Raw genomic sequence first — 21,434 nt, forward strand, 5'->3', positions numbered from 1 at the left:
TCCTTATTTTAAAAGTAAGTTATGAACAATATAGAATAAGACTTGTGGTAGGTGGGCAGTTCTTTTTAATGAAATGAAGCATTTGCTAAGATGCAGTTTATGAAAAATATTAGCAGAGAAACATTACTGCATATAGAATTAGTGCCCAGTAGTTCGGCTTCACAAGATTAATCTGTTGATGTGAGCAGGGATCCAATTCAGTTGGATTGATTTCAAATTGCAATAAAAACTACTTAGGACTGTGAATGAATGATTAAATAAGTAAGAATTACTGATCATACGTAAACTAACAAAAGGACTTCCAAAAACCATATATAAGTATCACCTTCAGTACAGCTCAAAGAATTCCTGATGTAGAATTCCTAAGGTGACAGAGTTCTCCATCTGAAAGGCTGCTACCTGGACCCCTCATGGAAAGGAATGAGAACATTCCCAGTCTCAGCAAATGCACGATGGTGTGCTGGAAAAAGAAACTAAAGCATTAATCCCAGAGGATACATTAAGAAAAAAAAAAAAAAAGAACCGCACCTTAAGAAAGTATTTGCCCCTCAGAAGTGCGTTAGAAGTACTCTGTTCCCTTGGAGTGACAGCATTGTTCTGAAATCCTGCTAACGTTCAGATTGGAGTTAGTTATTTCCCTACTCACCGCGAGTTGAAACAAACAAGGAAGTGGTCACAAAATCAGTTTAGAATATTTTCTTTCAGCTCAAATTTTGTTCTCATTTGGTACCCTATTGAACTACCAACAAATTCCTGGGATGTTAAAGGGCGAAGCTTGGCCTTACAGTAACACTCAAACAGACCCAAATGTTGACTGCAGCTTTTAGCATTCTAAAAGGATCCAAGAAGGAAAAAAGGCCTTAATAAAATATACAATGCCTGATACATTTGGCCAATGCTTTTATGCTCTAGTTTGAACAGTTAAATTGCCAAATAACTTAGTCTAGTCATTATTTTAGAATGCAGGAACTTCAGATAAAATGGAAATTCAGGTATTTCTATGTTCAAGTATTTGTACTTAAAAATACTTACAAATATTCAAGTATTTGTAATTCTCAATAAATAATTTAATATTCCCATAGTGTACAGTACTTAGAGATCCACAGAAATTTAAGCAAAATTTTCTTATAGAATTATCTATAAACAAGTTTTCTAATACACACTTTAAAGTCCCTCACAAATGATGGCACTTTTCAATTCACTTACGAGTCAAGATATTCCTCAAGCTGGGGGGGTGCCATCCTGACTTAATGCTTTGCTTTGAACTTGACTATTTTGACTTTCTATTTTAAATATGCAACAGGAGCATACACACCTTTATTACATCTGAAAAGAAAGAGAAGCAATCAGAGTTTTCCATCGTCGATTACTGGAATTCTGAAAAAAAAAAGCCTGTCATATGGGAAATTTAATCTTTCTTAAGACATGAAGCGTTTAGATCACTAATTTTTCAGTCTCAAAGCACAGGCATAGAAATAGCATCCCCACATAGCAGAACCAACAAATCCACCCCCAGAGAGCTCCAGACATTTAATGATCCTTTATTTATGTTAATAAGAAAAACATTTAAAATCTACAGTATAAAAAGTTTACCAAATACAATAAGAACAATGAATAGAACAAAATCCCCCCCCTTTAAAACAGAAGCATCTACATAGCTTGATGATAAAAAGAGCTATTGAATGACCCTCCTCTGCATCTGGACCATGGCAGTGAAAACAGAATTAAAAATGAAATTAATACATGGCATTTCTTTAAAAAATTTTCAGGTACGCTCAGTGTCTATAATCAATCATATATTATTAATTGCATATTGATGCGTTACACAGTAAAGCATTCATATGAATCGGTTAGCTATGTATCAACCATTGCAATAATGCATAAAAGAACGCGTTTTCCAACACGTAACTAGTCTTGAGTCTGTTCTACAATCCAGATCTCCGCCTTCAGTCTTCCAGCAGATAGTTTGGGTTTACAACCAGGTATGGGTCTTCATCAAAAGTCTCCTCTTCTCTGGAACCCCTCAGGCCTGACTGAGACAGCTCTATCAGAATGTGGTCCTGCAACAGACAAGAAAATTGTATTCAAACAAGAATGGAAAGGACTGTTTTATTTGTCCTTTTTTAAAAAAAGGATCTCCTTTTTTTCTGCTGGTAGCACCTCTAATTGACAAATTATTCAACCCTTTTAGCTGTCAGACACAGACACAGACACACATTTCTAGGTTGGAAGAGACCTGAAGATCATCGAGTCCAACCTCCGACCTAACACTAAGTACTCCACTAAACCATATCGCTAAGCTCTACATCTAAACGTCTTTTAAAGACCTCCAGGGATGGTGACTCCACCACCTCCCTGGGCAGCCCGTTCCAATGCTTAATAACCCTTTCGGTAAAGAAGTACTTCCTAACATCCAGCCTAAAACTCCCCTGTCGCAACTTTCGCCCATTCCCCCTCGTCCTGTCACCAGGCACGTGGGAGAACAGACCAACCCCCACCTCACTACAGCCTCCTTTAAGGTAACTGTAGAGAGCGATAAGGTCGCCCCTGAGCCTCCTCTTCTCCAGGCTGAACAAGCCCAGCTCCCTCAGCCGCTCCTCGTAAGACTTGTTCTCCAGACCCCTCACCAGCTTGGTCGCCCTTCTCTGGACTCGCTCGAGCACCTCCATGTCCTTCCTGTAGCGAGGGGCCCAAAACTGAACACAGTACTCGAGGTGCGGCCTCACCAGAGCCGAGTACAGGGGCACAATCACTTCCCTAGCCCTGCTGGCCACACTGCTTCTTATACAGGCCAGGATGCTGTTGGCCTTCTTGGCCACCTGAGCACACTGCTGGCTCATATTCAGCCGACTATCAACCAATACTCCCAGGTCCTTCTCGGCCAGGCAGCTTTCCAGCCACTCATCTCCCAGCCTGTAGCTCTGCTTGGGGTTGTTGCGCCCCAGGTGCAGGACCCGGCACTTGGCCTTGTTGAACTTCCTACAGTTGACCTCAGCCCATCGCTCCAGCCTATCCAGATCCTCCTGCAGAGCCTTCCTGCCCTCAAGCAGATCGACACATGCACTTAGCTTGGTGTCATCTGCAAACTTACTGAGGGTGCACTGGACGCCCTCATCCAGATCATCGATAAAGATATTAAAGAGGACCGGCCCCAGTACCGAGCCCTGGGGGACACCACTTGTGACCAGCCTCCAACCAGATTTGACTCCATTCACCACAATTCCCTCTTTAATAGGTTCCTAATCTCAACAATTACCTTCAGTGGTAATCTCCTATATGTAGTATGCTTTCTGGGAACACATCAGTCTAGTGTTTTCATACTTTTAAAAATGAGAAGTATTCTGCCTCTTTCCTACTTTGACATTTTCTCTTCCGAAAAGCCCAAAATGTAAAACAAGTAACTTCAGTGCGTGTACGTATTTTGATCCTGGGAAGTAACAATTTCTACTTCAGAGAAATGTTTTAAGTAAGACACTCTAAAACCTAAAGCTATCCAGTGAATAAAATGTTTTGTTAATATTTGTGTGCTCATACAACTAAAACTACAGAAATACAGAAAAATAGCACTTATGCTTCTATAAATAAACAGCAGAAAATAAAATAGCACTTTGAACTTGTACTAATACACACCTCTAATCTATTTGTGTTTTCTCTGAAATTAGTTTTAACAGTTATTAAACAAAGATGGCATTTATGCTGCATCAGTCAATGACACAGAAACACAAAACACATTTCTCAAATTAAGGAAATCTATTAAAAAGAAATAATTGCAATATATATTAAAACTTTTTCACTATCCACACATCCTTATACATACATAACGTGTAAGTCGGTGAATGACTCTCTCTATGATCTTCTTTTTATTTATTAGTTCTTCTTCAGATTCTATCTCAGATTCAATTTCCTTTAGATACCAATTAATAAGTTCGCTCTTCTTTAATGATGAATCGTCCTCTTCTGCAAATGAAAAGCATAAAAAAAATCTGATGACAATACCATTCCACATAATTTGCACAAACATAGCAGCTGTGAGATAACTTTCAAACCATAAGAGAAAAGGGTATCTATGTTAACATTTATAATGTTCAAAATATAAACACACAATAGCTCTCTTGTGCTTCTTAAAACAACATGTTTTGCACAGGAGACTGCTTTATCATGGTTTAATTGGAGAAGAAATGTTTAACACAGAAATATTTAACAAATTCCACTGAAAAATGCAAACCTTCTAAGTTTCAGGTGAATTTGTTTTAATGAAGAGCCAGTTCGCACACGTTGACACAACTCAGTCTGCCGGATTTTTAACAAATCAATCCTTACCCTCCTCTGCTTTCCTGAGGTGCAGCACAAGAAGATTAGAAATTCGTCGGTATTCAGAGAAGCCCAGCCTAAGAGAAGCTTTGGGTGCAGCATCCTTGTTCGTGTCCTCTGGAAGGCCATTGATCCCGTTCACAAGACCATTGACCCCAGCCGGAGCTTCTGCTGCACCTGTTTGGACACATGCTCAGGTTTAACTCTGCAACATCGTTTAACTGGCCAATAATCTAAGCCACTAGAAGTGTGGCACTGACCAACCAGGCAAGTGGAGCCTACAAAGAGGCTGAAGAAGTGAGAGAGTGAGTAGCAGGGATAAAGATTCCTAGACAGTATTAGAAGAGAAATAGGTGGGAAATGGAAGTTTATACTCTAACAAGGTAAGCTATAAAGGCTGGAGGTACTTTCCCCTTTGAAAAGCTCTCTACAAATAATTTACCATTGACTCCATCTTGGTCTTCTTGATCCTCCATTTGCTGCTCATCTTCTTGATCTAAATTGATGTCAGGAGTCTCAACTCTAATGATGGATTTATTTAAAAGCCTGAAAGCTTCCTTCACATGCTTTGGGTGAACCTGGGGAAGATTTGAAAAAAACATGAATTACATAGGCACAGTGGCTCTTCTAGTATTAAAGGTTTCTTTCTCCAATAGTTCCAGTTCACCCCTGATTCTGACAGTCTCTCTACCCATCTCAACTAATTAATCATAAGCAGTAAAGACCCCACAAGTCAAATTACATCCTACTACAAGTATTCTGCAACATGGGGTTACAGAAGGAATAAACAGCCTGATGAATGTTTTAGACTTTAGCTATCACATGGTGTCAGTAAAATTTTTTTTTACTTATGCCAAGAATATTTTGAAGAAGGATCAGTGGAGCAAGAAACATGAAAGAAATGGGTCTAAACAGAAACAATATGAAAAAAAAAGTTGTAATTAATGAGACTCTCCTCTGGAATTGAAGAGAAAAAACTGGACAAATCTCCTTAATTCAGCCATAAAAGCCATCAGTTTCTTTATAAGTTGAATTTAATTAAAAAATAACCCACCGCCTCACTCATGGGATTTAAATATGTACAATACCATAGTCACATGGAAAACCCAGAGCTGCCACAACATTTCTACAAACTTTCATGAAAAACCTGATACCTCATCACAGCAGTGCATACGGGCCATAGCTTCAGAGAGCCGAATCATGCTTTCCAGCTGCCGCACTGTGATTCTCCAGGATGACTTCGTCACTCCAGAGCCATCGCGCTGCCGTAGCCGTTTATACTGCTCCACTATAAAGTCCTCGGACTCCTTGGATATCTTTGTGACAGAAGATGGTAAGACAGTTTGCCATGTTAAAAGCATTCAAGTTTATGCTTCTTGAATCAGATTAGCAGATTCCAGACTTTTCTGTGAAATATTTAATTCTATCACACTTACCATATATAAATACAATGGACAATCATATCAGAATTATATTGTAATAACGATTATAGTAACAGTTATATGGTAAGTACATCAACTCATCAATTATCTTTGTTTTTCTCTTCCAGACTTGCTTCTAGGCATAATTCATGCCTGTCTCTATCAGACCGTTCTGCATGCAAACACACGCAAGTATACACTCAAGACTACCAACACCAACTACAGCTTTGTGTACATGCTTTTTAGCCTTTGTCTATCTGCACATGCACAGATCCAACTGGAAGACAAACTTCCTACCACATGAAAATGAAACGCAAGTTTGCAAAACTCTGTAAAGGGAGGGTGTCCTCTCCTCCCATTTGAGAAGAATGACAATAGAGTAACTTCCAACAGATCTAAAAAACAGCCCATCCAAAAAGCTACTTGGATAGACCACAAAAATCTGTACACTTAGAGCAGTCTCATGTTCTGTGTTTTACCCTAACAAGGGCAAAGAAATATTGAGGAACACCACCCTTTTAAAATAAACACAAACAATCTGCTTGATTAAGCAAGAGGTCAATAAAATACAAATATCTCTGCATTCATGTATCGAATAACCCATGCCCTTGAGGTAAGAGATTAAGGTCACTGATTATAACATAATCTCATCTGGGCTGTCTGGATTTCTGGAGTGAAAAAATAAAAAGAGTGCATGGCTCCAAAATACATTATGTTTCTAGATAACAACTGAGTTTACCGCTCCTTTCTTGAGAGAGCACTACACTAAGTGTCTGCATTCATCTGAAGAAAGCAAGCTGCAGAGTGACTAATCCTTTGGACTTTCTCACACAGATTAATTTCTACAAGAAGGCAGTATTACCTTTGGTTTAAACTGTCTTGCAAACAGCAGATACCTTCTGATATCGTCTAATGAATACACACGATCGACAGATTCTTCTACTCTGGCATGCAGATCCACTATACGTCTGGCAATGGCATAATCTGTTACCTGGAATAATGTTGCTCTGTTAGATCACTTTTGCAACACCAGCCAAACGTCAAAACAACAGCTGTATTCTTCCTTCCCATCCCCTTCCCTCACTTGCACTCGTCAAGGCTGAGCTAGTCTTTCCAGAAGCAAGACATTGCCAGAAGACCCGGGAGAATGCCCTGGAAGGTTTCAATACAAGGACACAGCAGAGAAGGCATGAAAGGCAGTTTTAGGATTTACAACCTCTTGGAATTCTCCTGGGTTACAAGTTAGACATAGAATAGGCAGAAAGCAGCACTCTGCAGCGTGGGAACCGCTTGCTTTCTTTACAGCCTACTCTCTCTCTTTCAATAGTCCCTTCTCAATTAGATAATGATGCTGAGCAAAACATCTGAAAGAACTGTATGGAGACAACATGAATCTCTGCATCTTTTATACTCTCGAGGCAAATGCCACATAGACAGGTGGTAGCAGTCTTAGCCTTAGTGACTAGCAATTTGTAAAACTGACTAATGTTGTTACGTTTGCAGGTCAAATCACCACAAGTACCCTTGTATTCAGCAGAGTGTGTTCAAATTTGTACTGCCAGCTTTTAACTTTGCAGACAGAGAATAAAAGCAGAAGCAAGAGGCTCTCATGAGATCAGTTTCACCTAAAATTGCAGAGGCCCACAGAGATGGTCAGAGGGCAGGAGCACATTATGTATGAGGAACGAAAGAGAGCTGGGTCAGTTCAGCCTGAAAAGAAAGCAAGTGCCTCATTGGCAAGACGTAATGGGGCCAAATTGTTCCTGGAAGTACAAATTAACAAGAAAAGAGGCAACTGACACAAACTGAACCATGAGAAATTCCGATTAGATATAAATTTTTTTTATATATATAAAAAAACACAGATTTGTCAAACATTGCCATAGCAGCCTAGAGACTGCAGAATCTTCATCCGTGAAGATGCTCAAAATTTGCCAGGTCAAGGTCTTGGCAACCTGCTTTTAATGATCTGCTCTGAGCAAGAGGTTAGACTAGAGATGTCCAGAGGTCTTTTCTGATGTAAATTATTCTACAATTGTTCAAAATTACCTCATTACATTCATCCACAAGAATGAAGAAGAGATCAAACCGAGACATGATGGGAGCAGATAAGTTTATATTCTGTTTCAATGACTTGGATCTATCATAGCGCCCACCAACTGGGTTTGCTGCTGCTAAAATAGAGGTCCTGGCATTCAAGGTAGCCTGACAAAAAAAAAAAAAAAAAAAAGGAAATAAAAAGATGTTGTGACTTGCTAAACCAACTTATTGCAACTCCAAGAGATCAGCATGAAGTCTTTTATACAGAACTGCAATGATTATATTACAACAACAGCTCCTCAAAAGAGTCCAAACTCTTCTAACCAGTCCTTTTACCCAGCTCCAATATCATATTCTGCCCAGGTACAGTTTAATGAGTCAGTATTTTAATATTATCACACAACTACCACCAATACTGAAATAAGCCCTTAAAACTGCTACTAATCACCCTGTTTTTAAACAGTGCACATATACAAATCATTCTGCGAGCAAACAAATCTACACCATTTGAGGGTTACTTCAGGGTTAGGATTTTCCCCATACTCATTCCCATTTTCCGTTTCCTTCCCACTACCGTCTCTTTTTTCCCTTCAGTATAGTTTATGATTCTTTATGAGCACGTGGCACAAAAACTTTGCAGGTAAGTGATCTCTCTCTGCCACAGCAAGGCAGCTGCTGAGCTGACATCAAAGTCTGACAGATGATGATGGATCAGCGTGTGCCACAAACTCTCACATGATCATGGAGACTACACAGCCAAAGGAATAGCACAAGCTACCTTTACTCCGGCTTTAGTAATGGATATCGTCTGCTGCTCCATTGCTTCATGGATAGCTACTTGATCCCGCAAGTCCATTTTGTCAAATTCATCAATGCAACATACACCCTGCCGCAGAAGAATAAAAAATAACAAGTTACCCAAATTCAATCACATTTGGGACAAAAGCATTTTTAAGACAGTTTGGTGCCTTTTGTCATTAATCAAAACCATTCTGGGGGTGCAGAAACCTCTCTAGTTCCTGTACTCACATTATCTGCCAACATCAGTGCTCCAGCTTCAATGACAAATTCATGTGACTCTTCGTCTTTTACAACAGCTGCTGTTAGACCAGCAGCACTGGAGGCTTTTCCGCTGGTGTATACAGCGCGAGGACTGAATTCATCCACGTGCCTATTGAGAGAGAGAACAGTGAGAAACTGTGTTACGCAAACTTAAAAAGACAGACTAAGACTTGCAGAAACAAGACAACTTTAATGCATCACTGCTTTCAAGCCCTAGGGCCAGGACTCATTCCTTCCTTCAGGAAGCAGTTAACATTTAGTTAGGTCCCCCTATCTGTAATGATATCTGAGCGAGCCTTGGGAACTAAGCCTTATCTAACGGCAGTCTGTTACAGGTCTGTTATTCACTCTTGGTTACACCAGCAGAAAAAATAATCCAGACCTCCTCCCACAAGTTTTCCGCTGACTTCACAAGCTCAGCCAGCTCCTCACAGGTCAGGCAGAAGTCAGCACAAAGGAACGGCACGAGGCTGCACAGCAGGAAGCAGCTATGCTGACCACAGGCAGCCAAAGGCAGCTTTTGTGATGCCTCCACATTTTTGAGATGCGGTAGACCTCAGCCTCACAGAGAATAATCCAGAGGTAAAAGAGCATCATAATAAAACAAAACCACATTAAATAGAACTTGAAGTAAAGCAAAAAAAAAAAAAAAAAGCATTATAGCTTGAAGATGTAGCATTAGATACAGTTATTTCATAATTATTGTTCAGGCTGAGTAGCTGTCTAGTTGATCAGTGTTGGGACCTACCAATTTAGCCTAAGCTAAAGCAGGGGAAAAAAAAAATCACTATTTTATCCACCTCTAATGTTTTGAGATATGCAGTGTTATATATTTAATATTCATTGACTTTCAAAAACATAAAAACTTGTACTTCCGTCTAAACAACAACAACCACTTCTTAATTTAATTCTTTTTTATTACCTTAGGGGCCTGTTGAATTTAGTTCAGCTCAAATAATTCAACCACATCCAAATTATTCCTGGAAAATTTTCTCAACTATTTTACTTCCCTTTCCTCTGTTTAAGGTAGGAAAGGCACAGTATACATTTATAGCTCTAGTCACACTGGACAACATTTAAATAAATAATAAATAATAAAATTAATTAAAAAAATAATTAAAAATAAATAATAAAATAAATAAAATTTAAAATTTGAGTTTTAAAGAGATACTTACTTTAGAAATTGACTCTTGGCTGTACTTGGATCGCCAACAACACAAACATTGATGTCCCCACGCAATGAAGTGCCTTCAGAAGTGGTCTTAGGGACTCCTCCAAAAAGCATCAGCAGGACCCCACGTTTCACTTCATCATTACCTACCCAAGAAAAGACACTCAACATGCAACTCCACATTTTTCCTATTTTAAAAAACTTTAGCCCACTAGAATTTTAGAGCATTTAGGCACACCCAACTCAGAATTTATTTGCTAAACATCCACTAAAAGCCTATTTCTGTTCTTGATGGCTCTAAATATGGACAAAATTCAGCTGATCAAACTTTTCAGACATAACCAATGTTAAGTTCTCAAACTAGTTTGAAGCCAGAAGCAACACCAGACGTATGCACACATATATCCACGCACAACAGCATATGGATTTTGAACTCTCATATCTTTCGAATGATGCCCATATAAAGTAAAGCTCATATCCAACTGGCAGCTGCAGGGTTAAGTGGTAGATCACCACATAGCAAAACCACTTTGACTACCTTTGCAACCCTTAATAGTTTAACAAAGGAAGTCCTTCGGAATTAGGTTTTCCTTTTCTAGCAAAACCAATTCTGGAGGGAAGAGTTTGAGATAGTTGGGACTGGGCTTTCATGCATTCCCAAAACGGTATTAGAAAGATATCAATAAGAACTAATATTTTCACGAGGGAAATCTCCTTTCTCTGCAGCAACAACTGGGCTCTTACCATGGATAGTGGGAAAGAGGCTGGTACACAGATTATGATACAGGTTCTTATCTTGGCTCATTTCAAACACCTTTTCCCATTCTTTCACGGTCATTTGATTTTTGATGCTTTCTGCAGTCTGTTCCTCATCTCGGAGCTCTTTTCCACCAAACTAAACAAGGGAATTAAACATAAATAAATAAATAACCATGACAAATGTGATCACTACTGAATGCGAGTACTGCAGACAGGAGCTTGTACAAACTTGCACTCTAAGCTGAACAGAACACATTCACAAAGACTAGCCTTAGGCTAAGGCAGATCATTACCTTCTATCTTTAAAAAAAAAAAAAAAAAACAGAAAAACATACAGATAATTCTGTAGCGGGAAAATTGAGTCTAAGCTCAGTTAACAAGAAAAAAACAACAGGGATGCTTGTCTAGAGAGTAAAAAGAGAGCAAAAATAATACAGCTTCCTTTGGCTAAAATTTGCCTTTTTAAGTATTCATTACCCAGAATTTACATGGCCTTTTATTACTAAAACCCAGTCATATTCAGTGTTACTTATTATGCTGTAGTAACATCCTAAGATCTAATATGATAAAATAGAAGGAACAAGAAGGTTAGCTTTTTTCCCTGGGACAATACGAATCAATAGGATTTTCTGGAGGAAAAGGAAATACTGGAGAAATTTAGGAAATTTGAATGAAATAAATGAATCATTTAGCTTTTTAGAAAAAATTGATAAAATTGGCAAACTCCAATTTCACATCCATGAAAACTGCTATGAACAATAAAGACAAGGTAAGAACTTGCTATGTAAATTCACTCAGAATATAAGGGCAGTCAGACACATGGGAAGGTGGTACATGCACCTGTTTAAAGCTTTACCTATCCTCACCCCCCTAATTTGAGGTAAAAACAGAGCGGAAATCTTCAGTACTCTTGTATTTATTTTCTCTGTAGACTCACCCGTGGATTTGTTGGTGCGACATAACAGGCTAGAAAGACTAGTTTATAGGACAGTTCTCTGACTCCAAGGGCACGAAGTCCTCGGATGCCTTCGGTTTCGTAGCCCTCTGTCCCGCTAAGCCGGGAGCTGGTTTCCGCGCGCACTCCTGCCGTGAGAAGAAGAGTCAGCAGCTGCCAGAGCAAGCTGCAGGGACGTCACACGGAGGTCAGGGGCAGCAGCAACAAACCTGGTGTTGAGAGCTGAGCCACGTCAGGCACGACAATCAGTGATCCTGTGAAGTCACATTTGTCACCTGCCTGGGCAGACTCCACTGCTTCTGCACGCAAGATCACCTCGACGCTGCGAGGAATGCTGCCTCGTGGCAGCTCAGCCTGCGTCTCCTGAATGCGGACCTGGGAGGTACAGAACATCAAGCGCTCAGATGTCACCGAATTTCAAACTGCTTGTAAAGCTAAAATAGCTTAAAAAATAAACACAGAAAGTGGCATCTGCTGGCTGCTATCCATATCAATCATGAAATTATTTTTTAAATGAAACAAAATCACACTTTACTAACCAGGAGTTACTATCTAAAGTTACTATCTAAGAAGCGTTAGGGAAACTGAAGAGGATACAGACCTAGGAGCCACAGTGACAATTCTGAAGTTAAGGAAAAGTGTTTGGGCAACTTAGAGTCCAGTTAATGTGACTGACAAAGCATTATTGTGGAATACGATGTGCTGAGGATTTGGCAGACTAAATCAGTCTAGAAGAACAAAACACTGCTGATACTAAATACCCCTGCTGATACCCCTTTTCATACTTGCATAAAATAATTACATACGAAGTACCTGTGACAAAAGACTGACAATGGCTCCAATACAGGGGTTTTCAGTGACTTGTTTACACAAAGTTGTGCAATAAAACTGCTTTGATTCTATTCATAACTTCCCATGCTTACACATAAGTCTTCCACAGACAGAAAGAAATTATTTGCAGAAACTCCACTGCCTTTTCTTGAGATCTTTTTGAGGTTGACAGAACCAAAATCAACCACCTTTGATATGCAGAAGTACAAACAACACCTTGCGACTACCACTGGAACACAGGAACATCATCATTTGTTGTCCCCCTGCCCCAACCTCCCCACTGTACCTTTTGGAAGTCAACAAATCTTGATTTGTTTGTGTCCAGCAGGAATCTCCTTCTGTTGGCACAGACCGGGTTTCTGCAGATGTTTGGCTGCGTATATTTAAATTGCTGTTCCACATCTTTTATCACTGTCTGACAGTCCAGGCACAGGAAGGTTCCACTTACAAGCTCAGGATGAACTGGGTGGGTACGTACCACCTGTCCACTGATACGCATCAGAGAGCCAATTTTTGCTGATGTCAGTTCTCGAATTCTGTTTAAAATGGAAATTCATCGGGATTAAATTCTTAGTAGGGTTGACATTTCTAGGTGGAAGGTACTACCCAACCAGTAGCTACATAGTTTCATTCAGCCTGTGACTAAAGAACTGCTGTAATACCCAAAGGAAACAAGGTTTCTGTTTTCCCATTTTTTGATTTTATTTAAAATTTTAGATTAATACTAAAGGCCAAACCAAAGCAAAGGTTGATTCATTGGTACTTCAAAAGCAACACGCTATCTATACCAGCTTTGCAAATAGAGAGGTTACATTAGTTTGCAGAATACTATGAATGTCAGTATTTGAGAGCCTTTCCAGTCCAGTGTTTTTATGATTCACAAATGAAAAACTGTTTCAAAGATCAGCCATAAGGTCTGGCAGCTTCTTCACAATTGTACTGGTAAACCGTGCGTTTTATTCTGATAATCAAAAACATTTTCAGTACCCTTTGACACTTTTTTCCAGTAGCAAAAACACACAAGGAATGAATAATCATCTTACTTGTGCCTCGTAGGCAGATCTTGGAAGGCAACATAGAAGTCCTTGTTTGAAGGCACATTTCCATGGTCTCTGGCAAAAGTCTTTACTGCTCGGCAAAGATAAGGATAAACCCTGAAATACAGAAAATAATAAACCAGTAGTTATGAATCCATTCAGAAATAAGCTTTGATCCAGTAAAAATAAATTTCTTAAATATGAGTTTTTTTGGAATACAGAAACCAGGTAATCTCAGGTAAGACTTTATAGGCCTGAGATGGCAGCACTGGTCAGCCCTCAGGTAACCTCTCCATTTTACCTGTAAAATTCCTCCTGAACAGTGGTAGAGAGCTGCTGGTTGAACTGCTCCAAATCCACAAAGCTGACGATCAGCGTGTTCCGCTCTGGCCGAATCAGTTCTTCAGCATCACGCAGGTATTTGACTTCCCCATCACTGTTCTGGAACCTGAAAGCGAGTACAATTCAGCAAAATGTTTGACAGCTATACATCAGGCAGCAGCAAAATACTTCTGCTGTCAAGAGACAAGGAAAGGACAGACGATATGTGCTGAGGAGTGTGCAAGGAAACGATGGCATCCCCCATTCCCTTGCAAACAGCTTTTCCAGTGATGCCTTTCCTTCTGCCCCCATTCCACACACGCCTTGCAAACACATGGATCTGCTTCTTGCCCCACTGTTCTACTACACAGCCTTTCAGCTGTGGTCTAACCGTGACCTGCACCAGTAAGACAGGCTTTGTTCCCTTAGGATCACGTGAACAGCTTCCTTGGGACATGGTACTTAGGGACATGGTTTAGTGGGTGACAGTGGTGGCAGGGGGACAGTTGGACTAGATGATCTTGGAGGTCTTTTCCAACCTTATTCACAAAATCACAGAATGGCCGAGGTTGGAAGGGACCTCTGAAGCTCATCTAGTCCAACTCCCCTGCCAAGGATTGCTTAGAGCACATTGTGCAGGATGGCATCCAGGTGGGGTTTGAACATACACAAAATATCCAAAAATACCTAGAAATATTTCTTCAGAGAACAAGACTCCACAACCTTACTGGACAACCTGTCCCAGTGCTGTCACCCTCACAGCAAAGAAACGCCCCCTCATATTGAGCCAGAACCTACTGTGCTTCAGTTTGTGCCCGCTGCCTCTCGTCCTGTCACTGGGCACAACTGAAAAGAGGCTGGTCCCATCCCCTTGACAGCCTCCCCTCAGGTATTTATATGTATTGATGAGGTCTCCCAGCCTATTGTTTTGCAGGCTAACCAGGCCCAGCTCTCTATTAACGACTCTGTGATCGTTGTTTGCTGCAGGAGGCCCTCTCCAAAGCCCAAACCCCACCACGGCTCAGCCGGCGAGCCCCCGGAGCACCCCAAATCCCCACACGGCGACTACCCAGGGAGCTCCCCACAGGCCGAGCCACCCCCCCAACGCCTCAGCGCCCCCTCCCTCAGCCCTGCCCGCCCGCCACCGCCCCGGCCCGGCCCCGCTCACTCCTCCAGGAAGGCCAGGAACAGCTTCTGGCACTTCTCGGCAACTTCATCCCGCAGCTGCTGAGGCGCCGCCGCTGCCGCCCCTCCGCTCGCCGCTGCCGCCGCCAGGTCCATGGCGACCGCCGTCCCCTCAGCCCCCCTCAGCCCCAGCTCCGCCCCGCCGCCTTTCCCGCTTCGGCCGCGCCGGCCAGTCAGCGCCTGCCGCCACGCCCGGTCCCGTCCCCTCACGGAGGTTTTCGCGCCCAATGCCTCAGGGAGGAGGGGCCTCGGCGCCACGCTGCCGGCCGCCATCTCGGCCCCCCGCCCGCCGCCATCTTGGGCTGTCCGCAGCCATGGCGGCTGGCGGGAGGGAGGGATGGCGGCGGGTACCCGGCGCTGCCCCAGGCCGGCAGCCGCGGCCGAGGGACAGCTGGCGGCAGGGACAGGTGCCAGCGGGGAGAGCTTTAATATCTGGGAAGAACTGGTCACAGGCGCGATGCCACCTGCGAAAACATCCATCTGGCGGAGTCTGTCATGAAGGCAGATGGGCTGGCTTCTTGCAGTTCTGAAACTTCAAAAAACATTAAAAAATAAAACCCAAGAGTATGAGCTTCCTGTAGCGGTGTTCCCTTATGTTGCAGTGCTCTTACCATGTAGTGCACAGAGGCTTGTCTTAGCAAAATGGCGAAGAAAGACATTCTTAGATTTTCTTTTAAAAGGTTGGCAGTCTGTAAATTCCATACTTTGTGAGGCCATACAAGCAAAAATAGGCACAAAAGCAAGTAAGGTGTCAGTCATACATCAGCAGAAATCATAATTCACCTATAATAATTATTTCTGTTGAGTTTTCATCATTTTTCTTTTCCAAAATGAGTCTGCCGCCACTCTATACACATGCTGATAATACTCAGACAAGGAACAGTAAATAATTAAAATCTAGTGAGGCAAGTTGTATACTCTAGATACAGCTATCAAGCAAACATGCCTTTTTCTTCCCAGCTCTTTTCCTGAGTTTTTCTGTATCTGTATTTTTAGCCTTAACTTTATCATTTTGTCATTGTCTTTTGCTTTTGTCATTTTTGCCTCATTTTTTTCTTAGTCTTTAGTTTTCTTCACTCTCTTTTCCAGATCCTCTCTTTTCATACTCCTAAAACAAAAAATCATACTCTGTTTTTCCAGAGTTTCTGTTTTCAGTCTCTTTTTTTCCAGTCTCTCGAAAAGAAAAGAAAAGAAAAGAAAAGAAAAGAAAAGAAAAGAAAAGAAAAGAAAAGGTCTCCTCTTTTTTTCCCCAGACTCCCTTTTCCCCAGATGCCCTTTTCAAAGTCTGCTTGGGAAACAGAAAGAGATTGGGAAAAGTGTCATTCCGTGCCCCACAAATTCCTCTTATTTTTTCAGTCTGAGAAAAAAAAAAAGGGGGGGGGGAAGGTTTCTCCATGCTCTCTTTTTTCCACAGAATTTTTTTTTTTAACCGCAGAGTTGCTTTTTTCCCAGTCTCCATTTAAAAAAGAGACTCTAGGATTTGTTTTCAAGAGCTGCACTTTTTTTTTTTCCCCTAGAGCTGCACCTTTCCCTGCCCCACTGTGTTTTTCCAGAGCCTCTCTCTAGTCAGTCTCTTTTCCGAGAGCCTATTTTGTAGTCATCCCCTTCCACAGTCTATTTTTCCAGTCCCCTCTCCCCTGGTCTCTCTTTTCTGTGGGACTCTGGAAAAAGGGGGGTAATCTTTCTTTCCCAGTCTCCATTTAAAAAAAAATATATATTATTTTCAGTCTTTGTTCAGCCTTTTTTTTTTTTTTTTTAAGTTGTTCTCCCCACGGTCTTTCTTTTTGCCCCACGCTCTTATTTATTTATTCTCAGAGGCTGTTTGTGAAGGAGAAGAAAAAAAAAAGCCCAATGTGTGTGTCAGAAGACTCCACGTTTCAGTTTTTGCTTACGTACCTGAGGCATGACTGCTCGTCAAGTGTGAACAGCCAAAATACTGAAGTGCTGAAGTGGTGGTGAACACCGACAGGTCCCCAGGTTGCCCCAACAGCCAGTGCACAAGTGACATACGTAGACGAGTGTCCTGCTGCAGGTGAGTCACTGGAACATAGCGGCTCTTTGCTGTGGTTTACCAGCAGCAGCCAACCTGTTTGCGCTCTTGTACGTGTCTTGTATGAGAAAATCGGCCCTGTGTTGTACAGGACCTCTGTTCCCTCTCACCTTCATACTTCTAACCCTTTTAAGCAGCGGGGTGGGGGAAACCACACACAACCCACAACTGAGACCAAAGTCTGAAAGACTCCTCAAGTTTTATTTGGAAACTGAAACACGCAGGGCTTAGCATCGCCCCTCAGAAAGATCCTGCGAGGGCAGCCTATCAGTTTCATTTTATCTTCCTTTTATTATCAGGAAAGCCTTAAGGGACAAAGGATGGTAAAGTTACTGGCACAATCAGCGTGTGAATGAAGCACTTTGCCTTTTACATAAAGTAATAGCTGATTAAACTTATGCAGTTCCTGCATGAATGTGAGTCAAAAGAACAAATCGTTTCAAGCTTCAGAAGTCTGCAAGAGTATCAGTTGTTTTTTTTTTTTTAAAACAACTTGAAAGCATCTATAAATCATCACAGCGATGCAAGATTTTGAGTCAGCTAGTAAGATTAAAGTAAGGGAACTCTTTGAACTCCTTACAGATGATGAGCATCATCTCAGAAAGGCCCCTGGTGTCTAGTGGAACAAATATGTTTAGAGCTTCTCTGTTACAGACAGTTACGGATTTGGGGAATACCACTAGAATAGAAATCATCAATAAAAGGAAAAGGCTGAAGCAAAAAGGTGAAATCAGAGGTAGTTTAAAACAGACACTTGTTCATCATTTTTGCTTGCTTTTAATCTCTAGGTCATTAACAGTACTTTCCTCATGTCTATGGACAGACTCTTAGAAACATAAATAAAAAGCAGGCACTAGATTCTGTATTGCCCAGATATTTATTATTTTATCTTTTTCACTGTAAGCTATGCTTCAGTGAGTTCAGTGATTTTCCTTCATAATGAAGTTCTTTCACTAATACGAAACTGTAAAAGAACAAGCTTAGCAACTTTTGTAATCATGGGTGGAACCAAATCAATGCCTATTTTATAAGTACATAAATAAAAAATGGAGATCAGCACTTAGAGGGAAAAGACAGTGGCTAAAGTGGATGCGTCCAAGCAGATTACTGTTCCGGCTGCTGTCAAGCAATTCCCCAGAACCAGCAGATGGGCCAAGGACACCTCTCCTCTTTTGGATACTGATGCAATGGATGTCTGTCCACGTGGGTTCCAACTCCACACCTAGCACCGCCGAAGGACCGTGCCAGCTTGCAGTAGGATCACACCTCTAACAGGCATTGAAACATAGCCTGGGCAAGAGGCTGGATTTCTGGAGTGACAATGGGATCACACTTGTCTGTGTTGGAAGCTGAGGTGAGCCTGATGGGAAACAAGTGGCAAAAGCACCCTATTGTGGCCAATTTGGAGGCCCCACATATCCCTGGCACTATCCCAAAAGGGTACTTCAAGGATCCAAAGGGGTATGAGTGTGCCTTTGGTATAGCTGCTGTAGGTGCAAACAAGAATAAACAGCTGCCTACCTCATCCAGCCTTGAGAAGGATCCTTCTGTTGCGGGGTTGCTGCATGGCAAGAACCAAAGCGGGTACCAGTGGCCCCCACGATGGTGCACCAGCATCACACCTCCAAGGCTCCCTGAGTCGCATCCAGGAGCTGATTCCTTGACTCACTTGTCCTTCCCAGTCCTGTATGGCCAGTGCAAGAGTCTGATAGAGGCTGGAGGTTAACAGTGGACTATGAATGAAGTCACGCCCCTGTTAACCACTGTCATACCAGACATGCTGGAACTCCTGCATGAAACGGAGTCAAAGGTGGCCAACTGATCCGCCAGTGCGTTTTTCTCCATCCCTTTGGCAGCAGAGCGCAGGCCGTAGTTTGCTTTCACATAGCAGGGAGTCCGCGTGGTGCTTAGCTGCCTCCTGGGGTTACCCCACAATGGCAGCGCACAGCCACTGGCCATCAGTCCTGCACCTAACTTCCAGAAAACTAGCCCAAGTCCTCCCTCCTGGTGGGCAGATTCAGACAGCTTGCTGAACACAGATGGGTTTTCACAGGAAAATGTTGTAGTTAAACTGCAGAAGTAAACTAAGGCTTTCTGGTGTTAGCTGATAACCAAAGACTCCCTGGCTATCCCTTACTATATCATTTTTATTCCTAAGTATTTAAAAAATTGCACCATAATAATTATCTTCGTCTGTACATCATGAAAGAAAAAAATCATCTTAACTGGTGGAAAAGCAGCAGCAACTGGGACTGTGTAAAATGCTAACTTACAGCTAGAAATAGTGGAAATAAAGAACTACACAGGTTTTCCAGAACTATCAAACCACGATTGCTACCTATCAAAACAAGACGTAGTTCTGAATTACGATTTGGAGAGTTTTAACCAAATTCTAACACTGTGCAGCACTGACGTATCCTTTTTAAATGACATCCAGGACAAATGCATTTTTGCATTTTGATTTATGATCATAATTATTCTCAGTTAGCTGTGAAAAATTGCATTAAAAAATTCTGCATACAAAGGAATCAGGGCCTCCAGCCAAATTCGAGTTCTTTTGCAGCTACTGTGAATAAATCAAACTAAAACATGAGCTTGAATAACTCTTAACAGAACTGGGATAAGCACAGTTGTTACAGGAGCATATGTACAAAACTTGCCGCCGCATCTAGAGCGGTGAACTTAATTCTCAGAGTATTTTTTCTGTTAGCATGAAATGGAAGCTAGTAATTTTGCTTATTATTAGGAGTAAGCGCTTCCAATCTGGAATATATTACCAACTCTGTATGAACAAAAGTAATTAAATTAATTCCAGTTGGCTTAGCTGAATAAACAACTGTTTTGAAACTTGGATTCATCAGTAATAAGTCTGTGAAGATAAGCTGTACTTATAAGCCACTTAGCTTTGTAAAGCACAACTGGGTACACTGTAACAATTTAAATGAAAGTAAATAATTTGGGGAAGATTCCATGGTAAATTAATTGCATAACACTCATAAGCAAAGCTGCAAGATGTGTTATTCTTTGAGTTGTGTGACTTCTAAACAAAGTTTAACTTTTACATTTCCAGTACTTTACCAAACTGACCTTTAGTATTCCTAAAATGATTGTTTTATAATGGAGAACTTGTCACAAAACATGAAAATTAAGTCTTGTTCAATGGCAGCTGCAAAAGATGATTTGCCCTTTTGTGAAATTCTACACAACTTATACACAGCCTCACTGACCTTTCTGTAGCATAACCGATATATGACTTCTCTGACATTTAAAAATCAAGGTAGCAACAGTAACACAGACTGTCTAAACTACACCTCCTACTGAAAACTCTTTAGCATGGAAAATGTTAAGCAAAAATTAAGTCAGGAGTCACAGATATGTACGAAAATCAGACTATTGCAGGGCCCAAGCATGGAATGGAATCCTTTGTTCTTTGGTATCAATGCTTAAATGCTTTAAATTTGAAAAACAACCATCAGATAAAGTACATAAAAGAAAGTTCCAAACACAGTGGCTCCTCACAAAATGCAGGGCATAACTTTGGGGTTGGGAAAAAGGAGGAAGAGAAGTAGGTTTGCATGCCATTGCAAAATGAGGTTCAAGGAGGTGATTCATTTGAGAAAAGGGATGTCTAGAATTTCAGACGTACTCTGACTTACAGAAACACCCAATTTCTCTAGATGTACAACTTTCAAACAGTTTGTGGCATTTATAAATGGAAAAAAAAACTAAAATAGGTTGGCTTACATTATTTCCTTTCGTTTCATTGGCAATAGATACATGGGATCCTCCTTGATTTACTTAGTTATCATAGAGGCATGCAAACATGTGACCTGCTCTCAAATTCACCATCCATTAATTTTCTGAGATTATATATCCCTCATGCATCCCATGAATGTATATAACCTCCTATCCAGTCTCAAGTAGTAACATAAAATAAAGAATGGGCATGACTTCTATACAACTTCCAAAAAAAAATAAATTTAAACTTTGGACAGTTATTGCATCAGTTTTGTTTGTTTCAAAACAACGTTAACGATTCATGATTATCTTGTGAGGATATAAAGCAAAAACCAGAAAGACAGATATTGTATCTAATTTACTTTGAGAGATTTATTGCAATCTGTTAAGACTTTTTGTTAAGAATGTTCCACTTCTCACCTGCTTCTCTACCTAATACTCATGTAAATTAACAATTGGCTGGTTTCCTCCTGCTTTTTGAATTGCAAGCATTCAGCTATTTCAGCTTTGAGTCACTTCTGTACTCCAAAATACTCAATCTTGCTGACATGAG

The 21,434-nt window shown here is 41.0% G+C and overlaps 1 protein-coding gene across 1 annotated transcript; it reads right to left on the reverse strand.

Moving 5' to 3' along the window:
- Window positions 1-1,525: 1,525 nt before the first annotated feature.
- MCM6 (minichromosome maintenance complex component 6) lies at window positions 1,526-15,245 on the reverse strand. Its single transcript, XM_035556161.2, has 17 exons — window positions 15,077-15,245; window positions 13,889-14,035; window positions 13,594-13,704; window positions 12,837-13,086; window positions 11,929-12,094; window positions 11,702-11,847; window positions 10,750-10,900; window positions 10,010-10,151; window positions 8,802-8,943; window positions 8,551-8,658; window positions 7,782-7,937; window positions 6,595-6,723; window positions 5,466-5,627; window positions 4,754-4,889; window positions 4,321-4,488; window positions 3,818-3,957; window positions 1,526-2,060 (listed from the first exon to the last, which is right to left on the reverse strand). Exons 1-17 carry the CDS (start codon window positions 15,187-15,189, stop codon window positions 1,947-1,949), a joined length of 2,481 nt encoding a protein of 826 aa, XP_035412054.1. The 5' UTR covers window positions 15,190-15,245; the 3' UTR covers window positions 1,526-1,946.
- Window positions 15,246-21,434: the final 6,189 nt, after the last annotated feature.

The sequence above is a fragment of the Cygnus atratus genome, chromosome 6, assembly GCF_013377495.2.
Source record: "Cygnus atratus isolate AKBS03 ecotype Queensland, Australia chromosome 6, CAtr_DNAZoo_HiC_assembly, whole genome shotgun sequence".
NCBI classification, from domain to species: domain Eukaryota; kingdom Metazoa; phylum Chordata; class Aves; order Anseriformes; family Anatidae; genus Cygnus; species Cygnus atratus.

Coding starts and splice junctions, on each gene's coding strand:
- MCM6 (XM_035556161.2), bottom strand. CDS start 15,189: ATGGACCTGGCGGCGGCAGCGGCGAGCGGAGGGGCGGCAGCGGCGGCG. Junction 8,659..8,801: donor CACTGATGTTGGCAGATAAT/GTGAGTACAGGA, acceptor CTTCTGCGGCAG/GGTGTATGTTGCATTGATGA. Junction 4,890..5,465: donor GTATGCACTGCTGTGATGAG/GTATCAGGTTTT, acceptor AATCTTCCCCAG/GTTCACCCAAAGCATGTGAA.